At 34.9% G+C, this 12,763-nt stretch overlaps 1 protein-coding gene across 1 annotated transcript; it reads right to left on the bottom strand.

Annotated features, from left to right (window-relative positions):
- Nucleotides 1–4,967: 4,967 nt before the first annotated feature.
- On the bottom strand, nt 4,968–7,791 carry LOC115920987. The gene is made up of 3 exons (XM_030977851.1): nt 7,634–7,791; nt 5,948–6,247; nt 4,968–5,451 (listed from the first exon to the last, which is right to left on the bottom strand). Exons 1-3 carry the CDS (start codon nt 7,785–7,787, stop codon nt 5,138–5,140), a joined length of 768 nt encoding a protein of 255 aa, XP_030833711.1. The 5' UTR covers nt 7,788–7,791; the 3' UTR covers nt 4,968–5,137.
- Nucleotides 7,792–12,763: the final 4,972 nt, after the last annotated feature.

Here is a 12,763-nt window from a genome sequence, read left to right as displayed (position 1 = left end):
TAAGACTTAGAAAGTGCACATTGAATAGTAAGCTTAGAGAATTTCAATTTAAAATGCTTTATAATATTATATATACCAAATTACATTTATATAAATTTAAAATGGTTAATAGTAATTTATGTTCTTTTTGTGGTAAATATGAGGAAACTTACGAGCATTTATTTTGTCTTTGTGAGAAAGTAAAACCAATTTGGGAAGAGTGTGGGAATTCATTTAATTTAGTAGAAATTACAAATATAAATTGGAAAGGTATCCATGTAGGGATAGTTGAGTTTAACATAGGGAAGGAACAGTTATTAAATCATATCATAATTTTGATAAAATATATGATATTTATAGATAGTAAAAATAGACAAAAACCACCAACTTATTTGGAGATTAAGAAAAGATTATTAGAAAATAGAAAGGAGGAGAAGAAATTAGCTGGGGACCGAGGTACACTCACATATCATTTTAGAAAGTGGGACAATTTAGAATAGCTTCGTGCAGAATAAATAAAATAAGGAAGGCGAATAGAAGCAATGAAATGGACATGGCTGATATAATGGTCGAGATTCCCACTAAATGTAGGCATGTTTTAAGTGGGTTTTTGTGTGGGTGTCTGTGCACGTGTGTGTATGTGTGTATGTAAGTATTTTTTTTTTTTTTTTTTTTTTCTTCTTCTTTTTTTCTTCTCTTAAATGTCTTTTTATGTTCATGCCTTCTTCATGCATGCATGTTTCATGCTTTATTTGATGTAAATAGTAAAAAATTCATTGGTATTATTTAGATGTGAATGTAAAATCATATTCTATATAATAATATTAACATGCAGATTATTTTATGTATTGATTTTGTTATTGTTTGTGAAAAGCAATGGAGAAAATAAAATATCATTGAAAAAAAAAAAAAAATCACGAGTCTTCACAAGTCGTAAAAGTATAACCCCGAATCAGGCGGTCATAATCAGTAAATCATGTGTAAAAATATAGTAATAGTAATAATAATGACATAGATGTGAAATACTCGAGGACAAATTAACTAACTCTGTTCTGATTGAGTGCATGCCCCACCAGTGGAGCTTGGGCGGCACCCCTCCCCCCGAGTGTCTTAATGTTGATGTTTACCCCTAATTTTGGTGTGAAGCGTATCTACTGCTGGAAGCTAGCTCGGCCTCCACCCCCCCCCCCACCACCCCCCCCCCCCCCGCCCGTCGGCCTGGCCGCATTGCGTTTGCAAGGACAACTCAACTCACCGAACTGACCGAAGGCAGGGAAAAGAGAAATGGGATTGAGGGGGCAGTTTTGAACAGAAGCAATACAGTTGATCCGACTACTCAAACGTTGCATCCCTCGTCGATGTATTTTTTATAGACATGATTAGAGGGGGTTCTGAAATTGCTCGGATAAGGTTTCCTGTCCCACTAAGGGAGCCTAACGTAGCAACCCTCCGCCAAGTGTCTCACTAATTGCACTTTCACATATTTTGAAAAATCCATGGCTGGGTTCTAACCAGACTTTGTAGGAATCATCCTCAGATAGGGCGGATCTGATATTGCTCAGAGGCCTGGTGCAGCTATCACTCCAGCAGACTCGAGTCAGTAGGCCTCAAAATGCCCCGGTGGCAATAATGATACAAATTGTACTTTTTCATCAAAAATCTTTATTGGATGTAAACTTAATATTTGTCAATTAGGGGTAAAACGGTGAATTCATAATGAACAACGCCATCTAGCGACACCACTGTTTAATATATAGTTATGATAATGCATGCTTATAAAACACCCTAAATGAATGTAATTATAATCGTTCTCAATGTCTTTCGTAATTAATTGATATGTGCAAATGTAAGTTGATCTGTACGTATCCTTCTTTCTCATATTAGTTTCCCCTCTTTGTTGTCTACCATCACGTACTATCCCTCAAACACACACACTTACACGCGACCTCACATTGAAACAAACACACACTCTCTCTCTCTCTTTCTCTATTCCTCTTTCTTCTCATTATCATTTATTTCGTTCATGAGCTGCAGGAAGTGCTGGCAGTGATTTAAGGGGAGTAAAAGGTTGAGTAAATATGAAATCTTTTTGAATCTTTGGAGAACATTGAATAAAAAAAGGACGCTATTTCTTTGTCTTCGTTTTTTTGCCTTGTAATCGAATTCTATAGGGGAAAAAATGCTTGTCACGGGGATGTTTCACTTGTTCGCATTCAGAAGTCCCATTTTGGGGAAAAGCCCCCAAGGTTCTTCTTTCTCCCTCTCTCTCTCTCTTTTTTCTTCTTCTCTCTTTATATACATATAGGCCTATATCAATGCCTGTAAGTTTCTTCATCGCATATTCGTATTCTTTCATATCCTTTTATGCTTCGTCTTTATCTTATCATTTGATTGAACTCTGAAATATAACCAACCCCCTTTGTATTAATCATGAAGAATTTTGTTGCCTTTATTCTTAAAATCTTTGTACCCAGTTTTACCAATAACATGTAAATATCTTTACCTGATCAATTTGAATAAGCCAGTTCAGAAGTTTTCATCTGCAAATAGGTAGATAAAGGTCATTAAGGTTGTACATAACTGTATAAACAGATTTAGACAAATGCTGAATATGTATTCATGAAAGTTAATTTTTTATTATTCATTTACGCACCGACGGTACATGCTGTGATGCGCACGTGAACATATGTATTTAAAGTATTTAAAGAGGGCAATCAAAAGTATATTTAAAAGCATCTCCGTGACTTCTGCAAGCATGATTGTACAACGAGCAAAGACTTGTCCGTGTTAAAATATCAATATACGAATATTTGAGGTTGTTTCTATTATGTGCTACAAACAAGTAAAACATCCATAGGCTCTGCCCACACATACGGTAATTTAATAGGCAACATCTTAAAAAGTATTTAATTATTTTAAAATTGCGTTGCATAGGTAATATCGGTGATATTGAATTAATAAATGGTCAAATTTGTGTGAAATTTGTACAAATTTGGGATACAAATACAAATACTTGTAAGACGCAGCATTTTCCAAATGTTATAAATGAATAGGATCAGTGCACAAAACGTGTATACCTGTCTTCTGATTATTTGTTTGCAATATCTGCTATTGACTTTTCCAGCTACAAATCGTATTTCCAATGTCACTTTATTCCTACAAGGTGTTTGCTTGTGGTGGTACGTTAGCTTTATAGATAAGATATTAGTGAACTTAGATTGTTATAAAAATTGAAAAAATACATCATACGTAAATTAAACGTCAAAGTCATTACAATGTGTAAACAACAACTGTAAATGTCATGCAAACAACATACCTAGACGAAATATAAGTTCTACGAAAGTGATTTGCAACATAACATGGAAAAGCGATTATTTTTCTTCTTCCGAAACAAGTCATCGCAGTAAGTATATCCAGCGACATCTTCTCCTTTTTTAAATCGAAGTAAAAATGATATCTATGGAAAGCTTACGATAAATAATAATAAATAATAGCTTATAATAAAACATAAAATGCTCATTATCGCTCTTTATTAAAGGTAGTATGTCCCATTTGCAGGCCAAACAAAAGAAAATGTGTAATTCCAACGGCAATTGAAAGTAAATACCAATTTTGAACTTACCTAAAAAAAGGGGGCTTGGAAATTTCTTTAAGTGGGCAAATAACGACTATTAGTTGTCGAATCGACTGAAGAGCTATAGAGCCAGTAAGTAATAGTCTAATTTTCAGACCATTGTACCGAATGGTTGTACGTTTCATGCTGCGCAAAAATTTAATCAGTGTAATTTTGGCCATTGCAAGTGGGTTATTGATGTAGACAAATGCTCATGTACCCTAATTTACAACTCATTTTATGCATGTTATTACCAAAGAAGGAAAAAGGCCAATCAGTCACTAAATATTGTCTGACATTGAAGCCTAGCAAGTAAACGGGTTTCCTTGAATAATTTTAATATAAGGACACTGGTAACGTTTACATTTCACAGATAGGACATACATGACATATTCATAATTTATGCAAAATTCTGCAGAATTTGATGTTGGCTGCAAAAGGGTCATAGTATCTTTAAAAACGAATATTTACAGTGAGAAACAGTAAGTATTTGTGGCATCAAACTAATTTGTCATACAGAGAGTATTTCAAGTTCAATGTATTCAAACTTATTTTTTTCTATACAAAGGTGAGTTTACTACGTAATGTATTTTCACATTTATTTTGTTACGGCAATGACTTTATTTTATTTTACTGTGTGCTGAACGTGATATATTTGTAAGTATTCATTTCATAATCAAAATATAAAGTGGTACAAAAAAGATCATACTTATACAGAGATATATCACAGTTTATCATAATGGCCCAGGACAATAAATCTTCTAAAAAAGCAGAGTGTAACATTTAAACATAAATCGTGCATTTTCTACCTATACTACACATACTTAAATAATCTGCTATGCATGAGATAATTACAATTTCATAGTTGATAGTATATAGTAAAATCAATATTTATGTTTTCCTTAGGTTTCCCAAACCTTTATTATTCTTATGTCATGTGTACTGATAACATACACATAATATAATGCAACCTTTGCATTTGCACATGAAATATAGGCATTCACATTTAAAGGTATAATAATCACTCCAAATACTATTGGGGAGAACAAAATGATATCTTATTTGTTTGTGATTTAAAGTAAAGTCTTAATAAGAGAATTATGTTTTTGTTACTTTGATTAAGTCACTTACAGTTTTTTACATTATATTTTTAAGCCCTCATTACTGTGAGGACGCAGGCGTACGAGCGTGAACATCACATAGACTTTATGTATTTGACTATCCGTATGTCAAAATATTGTTATGTTATACCTTACTATTGCATAGGAATAGAATTTGTTTTTAAGGGCACCTCAGTATTAATACTTTAAAAGAATCGTATTAATCTGTTAGACTATCCAACATTTGTATTTAGGAACCATAATGGTAACATAAACATGAGTATACAAGATCCAGGAGAATCATATCTCGGTATAGTCATAGTTGTTCACCTGCCAATGTAAAGTTTTGTAATTGTCACTATGGTTAATCTTTAAGCAAGTTAAATTCACATATAAATGTGTAGAAAATATATATACAGTCACAATAAAGGTTGTCCGAAAGGGTTTATCCACCAAAGGCTTTTTGACGAACATCAATGATTACTTTTATGAATAAAAGCATCACTAGATTCTCCGAAGATGTCTCGGTCAAGGCGATGTTAGAGAGCCAGTCGCTATAGTTGATGCCGTTATCTTCTACACCCTCTTCATCAGATGTGTTAGTTCCCTCTTCAAACGGCTCGTTAGAAGACACGTTGGTTTGTCCTCCTGAGGAACATTGAGCTGCAGATGTGCTATCTATCCTGGATAGCTGGTGAGAATCTTCCATTTTCTGAGAGTGTCCTGGTCCTGGTCCTGGTCCTGATCCTGTTCCTGTTCCTGTTTCGGGAGATGGTATTTATCAAGACTAGCATCAATGCTCTTCAACATGAGCTGGTCCAGAATAAATAATGAATATTGTACTCTCAGCAACACCCCAACCCCCCCCCCCCAAAAAAAAAAAAAAATAATAATAATAAAAAAAAAAAAAAATAAATAAATAAAAAATTAAAATAAATAAATAAATAAATAAAATAATAAATAAATAAATTAATTAATTATTTTTTAAAAATAGACAAAATCTGACAAACGACATATAGACAAATAACAACCACGAAACCGGCAACCCTTATTCATGTTACATATTTATTTGTAAAGTGACATTATCAGGCGGATGAAAACAGAGAGTATTCATGATTAAGGCGGCTTAACGATATGTTCTCCTTAGTTCTGGTTACGTGGAAAAGCAGGCAGACAGTAGACATTAATTTTCTCTTTATATTGATTATATCACGAACCAAATCAAATTATTAAACCAATTTTATGATAACCTTACCTTGTGGAATATAACGGTCAGCAAGGTCTAGCAATTTGGCAGCCACAAGCGCCCTCCTCAGTTCCATCCGTTCATCTTCCCTGGACACACCTCTTCTCCATTGTTTCAGCATGAGATGGGTTCCTCTACTAGTGACCTGTTCGTATCTCATGTTGGTTTTGAGAGCTCTTGCTATATCACCCTGTAGGATTCCAAGCTGACTACCCAAGCTATCGATTTTGGCCTCATCGGAAAGATCGTCAGCTATCTGCTTCAAGATGTCTGCAAACTCATCATTGGGTAGTTTCACGTTGGAATATACTTTAGAAATCAGCATAGTTAGAGAAAATAGAAGACATGCATTTTGTTGTCGCTTTAACAAAAAAGGTAAGCGGATACAAGTTAAAATCTGCCATGATGGAAATAATCATAACAATTAAACGAAGTTCTCTATCGGGTTTCGTTTAGCAGAATTATGTACCACAAATTGATACATAATAAGGAATTTAAAGGTTATAAGCGTTTGCCTTTTAAGGAAATAATACTATTATTCCCACACGGAAATAATGATAACAAGAAAAAGAACATGACGAACAGAAAGAAGGACAGGAAGAAAGAAGAAAAAGAAAAATTAGATGGAAGATGAGGAGAATGAGAAAGAAGAAGAATAAAGGGAAAAAGAAGATGTTCAATATGATTTACATTTTGTAATGGAAATGGGCCCTCAAGCTAGAATACCCAATACCTGGAACATGAGGTGTAGTAAACCGACATGCAAAATCTGTTTCAATCTACTCTGCTTCTGATGTAGTACTCCTTTTCGATGGATAGCATTGTCCAATTGAATTATCTTCAGAAGAACTTAACTCTGCCATGAACGTAGAATATTTGGATGTGATTGAAATAAAACGGTTAATAATTAAGGACAGTTTGATATGATCAGATCGTTAATGTCAGTATCTATTTATTTGCACAACATAAACTAACGAAATTAATAAAATCGTATCATCACAAAATAATGTACTACCCAGTGGCGTACATAGGTTTTTTTCAAGGGGGGGGGGGGGGGGGTTAACATTTTGAAATCGGGCCAAACATTTCGCAACGACTCAGCCAGCCGCTGAATAAGCGGGCGGGGGGGGGGGGGGGTAAGAGGTCATTTTGTATTATTATTATCATTATTATTATTATTATTATTATTATTATAATAATAATTATTATTATTATTATTATTTAATTCATTTATTTATTTATTTATTTATTTATTTTGTTTTATTTTTTAATTTTAATTTTTTAATTTTTTTTTTTTTTTTTTTTTGGGGGGGGGGGGGGGTCCCGAAATTTCAACATTTGACCGATCGACATTCCGTTTCGTTGGGGGGGGGGGGTAAGATCATTTTTTTTTATGTCATCCATTAGGATTTTTATAAAAAATTTTTTTTAATTAACCCCCCCCCCCCCCCCCCCCCCCCCCCCCCCCCCCCCCCCCCCCCATTGCGAATGCGCCTGGTACTACCCATAATTATTGTATTACCCTAGTTAGGTCTGCAGACTAATTCCAGATTAATTGGTATACAATGTCGACAATTGAAAATTAAATTCACTTTGTAACGTAACCAAAGGCTGAAGATGAAACAGTAATACTATAAACATATTAAGATGGTAGTATATACAGACGTGCATAATAATATCGGAAAATAGTCTTACCACTCTGTTCAAGCTTTCCAGAATTCGTCCAGGTAATCAAACTTTGCATCCATCGAGGTGTTTCTGCTTTCCTCTTCTGCTCTGCTGATCGTATCTCACTTTCTAGTTGAATTGTGGTTCTCAGTTTCCCGTTCTCACGCTCAAGTTGCTCCATACGATGCTCATTAGAAGCAGACTCGAGTTTCCATTTCAGCTCCTGAATTTCGTGTCTGCGTTCTTCGACCTCTTTGACCATCTTCTGATTGGCTTCTTTCATCTCTTTCTTGGTTTTCTCATAGAGCAACCTACATCTTGGATTCGTGCATATTTTTGTCAGTTCATTAATTGCTAACACTCTGTCACCTTCTTGGAGGCATCCATGTAGAAGTATTAGCAATTTCAACTGTTCCTCATCTGAAGAAACGTGATCAGAACATGGAACTTCATAGATGTGAATGACCCCGAGCTCCTTTAGTTTATTTATTGCCTCATTGGTGTCTTCACTTCCGCCGAAAGTAAGCATGGCACATGAAGGGATGCGATCTATCCAATCCAAACATATTTAGTTTGATTAAAACAAGTCGTTTAATCGTTTCATGACCTCTATATGCTACACATTTGTCACCTAATCCCTTTTTTCTGGGGGTGTATTTTGACACCAGAGTATGGATCGATTCGTAATATTTCATTCATCTCTGTGCCTTCTTGTATTGTCACTAAACATGTTGTATGCGCGCATAATATACCACCATTTGTTAAGGGTTGTAACAAGTAGAACTGGTAAATGAGAGAAGGATTGAGGAAGCGAGAGATAGAGAGAGAGGGGAGGGGTGATAAAGGAAGGAGACTGCAGAAGAGGTGGAATAGGGAGTTAACATGGAGAGTCAGGAGATACTCATACATTTACAACTATGACAATACACATGGATTATGAGAAGATGAAATAGCAGGATGACATTGTTTATGAAATTTAGCTACAACAATTGCAATCCATGAACATGGTTCTGACGAACTATCGTCAATGTAAAGACTAGTGAAATGATGTATACAACATTATTTTTTAAAGAAAAGAATGAAATAAAGAGAATCCCATAGGCATATTGCATTATACATGCCTAAGTATTAGCGTGTGTTTCACGAAGGAAAAAAAGGGAATTCGATATACAAAATGAACGGACAAAGGGCATGTTAGATTCGACGAACAGGATTACAGATGTGTAATATAGTACTTGATAATATGACATAATGGATAATATAGATATCTACTTGAATTCAATGTAAATTTTCTTCTAGAAATGAGCATGTAATATGCAATTAATAATGGTTGTTCCTCGTATGTCTCATGTCCTAGCCAAAATTGTTTCTGTATCAGGTGTCATTGTTGTTTGATGTTTATTCATTTGATAGCAGTTCAAATAACACAAATCGTCACCTATGTAAACACAATTTACCAACCTGTATAAAACAAACTTTCATGCGTGGAAGTAACCTAGCTCAGAACTTTATTGATTCATTCATCTCTTTAATTATATTCATTCTTTTAATCAATGCGGTGGTGTATATCACTCCATTGTGGTGTTTATGGTGTGTATAAATTAAATAATCGCTCCATATGCCCTTAGTTTATTTTCCTACCTACCTTTAAGGAATATGATTAGGAGCAAACTTACCTGTAATCGTCTTCACCAAACTGATCCATTGTTGGTAAAATAAACTATGAGTCCGGCTGAAGCTAAATAAAATTGAAAATGCAACGACAGAATCATTATTATTCACGTGGTGATGATTAAAGGGTTTATGATAACAAAATGCAAATAATTTTATTCTGCAACCCACCCACCCCCAACTGAAGGCCACCCTCACAATAAAAAAAATTGTATGTAGTTATTATACACTAGAACGAAGTATTCTTTGTGCTTTATGCCTCAGTCACACCATTGCGTATTTGTTTCGAATTTATCTCTCTCTCATCTCTCTCTCTCTTTCTCTCTCTTACTCTATTTCCTTCACGTGCAAGGCCCGATGTACCTAACTGGTAGAGATAACTACCAATAAACCGTAATTAGCAGTTATTGGTTGAGCGAAATGATTGTAAAGGAAAGGTAACTCTTCTGTTATATATTATAACACATTCCGCTTTTCAGTCGTAAATAATTGATTAATAAATAATAACATTTTTTGTATTGAGAGCGTTTACAGAATTATGGCTAAGCACAGACCTATTTTCCTTTTTTGTGCGAGTTACTTTTTTTAATTTGATATTAAAATATATATATAGTATTTAATTTTAGTCAATATATGTATGGCCTATGTGAATATAACAACGACAAAGATTATACTCACTCAACTAACATCACCACACATCCGACCTTCCCAGTAAGGTATTGTATATAATCTCTCAATTCCGAAAATGTGACTGTAACAGAGAACATATGTTATACATTGTTCATGATGCGATGGATTATTATGAACATGAAATTCAGTATTCATAAACAACGAAATAGACAAGTTTATGCAATTCTTTAAATTGCATTCAATATTCCAAAATAACAGAAATATATTTTGTGATAACCAAAACAGTGAACATATCATAAATTATTGAGAGGTAAGTAGCCAAAATATGATAATTATTTGCAGTTCTACAATTATACCCGGCACAAAATGAATTATGAATGATTGTAAAGTAGCAATGTAAGTACAATGTCGTTTGAAAATATATTAAGAATTGGAGTGGGTTGTCATGGAACAATACCAAATTCAGAAACAAGAAACAGCAAGAACAAAACAAAAACAAGAATAAAGAAACACCGAACCTAGTAATGTACAAAAATGAGGATGTTTGAAAATCCCAATAAACCCCTCCCTTCAATGAAAGGGTGCATCTATATATGAACACTATTTGAGCTTCATTTTACTGAAAATGTCTTTGGGAAATGCATGTTAGGGCCCTTATGTTTATTCACATATGATTTTGAGAGAGAAAACCAAAATTAATTCTACAATTGTTCCCAGCTCCCTTTTAATTAATCCCAATGTGGTGATCTGACGATTGACTTTGTCCGAAAACCTGTTTTTGCAACGTCCAAAAATACTTGTATGCTTACGCATAATACCCTGCTGGTAGACTTTAAACTAATAGCATCAGGCAGGGCAGGTACATGGTCACAAAGAAACATTCACATCATCTGAACAATATTTCTTTTAGTACAGGTAAAATGTAAAAATGAATCAATGTCCCACAAACATTAGTTTTTTTCTTATCCATGATAACTATATATACATATATTGCGCTTCATGAATCGGATGTGTGCTATGTTATGCGAAATATAAGAGTTTTATGTATTACTGATAAACCAATGACTTTATAAGAAAACGCAAGTGTTCACATAATTTCCCTCTGAGTCGATAGTGGGTTTGAGATGTCAATAGTCATTAGGTTACTTATGTCATGATTCATACCCGCGACAAAAAAACAATTACAGGTTAAAGACAACTGATATTTAGGATATATGATTATACAATTCAAGCGACTGAGTAAAGCCATGACAGTGTTGAATAACGTTTGATTGTTATGTAGTGTAGTATCCCATCAACGTAAAGGTAAAGTAAGCCCACTTGTAAGGATCAAGATATAAGAAGCCAAATTTAGTTTTTGTTTTGAGGATACCGTAGATTGACTGGAATTGTTGTACAAACGTAGCTAGGCTTGTCACATGGAAACTACAGATATGATATGATGTGGGCACGGATTCAAGGAAGGAAAACTTTGTTTTACCTACTAAACTACTACTATTATTGCTACTTTGTACATTCCGATGTATGGAAATGATTGGAGTTCAGTTGAGTGTTAATAAACAAAGAACCATGAAATTACCACATTGTCTCAAGGATCATATGTAGATATATCTACATTAGTAAAACAAAGTCGATTCTTCAACGGATACTGCATGGATGAAGGAATTCGACACGGCAAAGCCCCCGGGCGTGATACTTGCGAACACCGCACAAGTACTAAAGTCTGACGTGACGTGACACAGTGAGTAATTCAATGAAATGAAACTCAGAAGTGAAATCGGCTGAATGAAATGAAACTTTGAAGTGAAATCGGCTAGACTCTATAGCTCTACACGTTACTGCTGATTTGAAAGGAATGTTTATCAAGTAAATTGCAATTATGGATGAGAATACTACTCCCAAATCCCCAGGTGGGAAAGATAAGGAACTGAGCAATGCCAATGGCAATGATATTGATCATGTCGTGAAAGATAAGGAACTGAGCAATGCCAGTGGCAATGATATTGATCATGTTGATGATAAGGAGAGTAGTGCAACAAGGAGCTTTACTAGAGAAAGAGATCTAGAGAATGGGAAAGAAGATCAAGATGACTCAGAATCCACATTGTCATTATGTGGATCATCGGCCTCTTCTGCCAGTACTGCAAAGAGGAGAGAAAGAGAGAGAAAGAAGGAAAGACAACTTAAAGCAAAGTTGATAGCCTTACATCAAACGAGTGAACTTGAGAAGAAACTGAGAACACTTCAAAAACAACATGAAATGGAACAAGCCGAACAAGAAATACGAATTGCAAAAGAAAAGGCTGAGAATTTGAGAAAGAGTCAGCTTTTGAAGGATGAAGAAGCGGAGATTGAAAGACAAAAGACTGCTATTCTCTTGCAAGCAGAATTGAAGCTTCTACAACAAGACTCAGAGGAAGAGCTACAGAAATGGAAAGTGGAAGGTGATTCTTTCCGTGATCGTGGACAAGAACGAGAACGAGTTAGAGGTGATTTTGTCGGTGATCATGGACGAGATCAAGTTAGAGGTGATTTTGTCGGTGAACGTGGACAAGAACGAGATCAAGTTAGAGGTGACCCTTTCCGTGATCGTGGACAAGAACGAGAACAAGTAATAGGTGATTCTTTCCGTGATCGTGGACAAGAACAAGAACAAGCCTTTCGTAAGGAATCTGTGAGCAATGAAGAAGGAGCCACCAAACAGATGCTTAGGGAGATGATTAGATTCACTGCAGAAAACAGTCTACCATCGCCAGATCTCGAGCCGTTCAATGGGGATCCACTTGATTACCTTACCCTTATAAGGAATTTTGAATATGTGGTTGAAAAGAGAACTGATGAACCTTTCAGAAGACT

Source organism: Strongylocentrotus purpuratus, unplaced genomic scaffold, assembly GCF_000002235.5.
Source record: "Strongylocentrotus purpuratus isolate Spur 01 unplaced genomic scaffold, Spur_5.0 spur5_scaffold_1, whole genome shotgun sequence".
NCBI lineage: Eukaryota > Metazoa > Echinodermata > Echinoidea > Camarodonta > Strongylocentrotidae > Strongylocentrotus > Strongylocentrotus purpuratus.
This window is presented reverse-complemented; position numbering and strand designations above follow the sequence as displayed.

What these genes read in the sequence shown, in the direction of transcription:
- LOC115920987 (XM_030977851.1), bottom strand. Translation starts at nt 7,787, where the DNA reads ATGGAGCAACTTGAGCGTGAGAACGGGAAACTGAGAACCACAATTCAA. An exon ending in TGGAAAGCTTGAACAGAGTG is followed by an intron (nt 6,248 to 7,633) that starts GTAAGACTATTT and finishes TGATTTCTAAAG; the next exon opens with TATATTCCAACGTGAAACTA. An exon ending in TGACCGTTATATTCCACAAG is followed by an intron (nt 5,452 to 5,947) that starts GTAAGGTTATCA and finishes CTCCCGAAACAG; the next exon opens with GAACAGGAACAGGATCAGGA.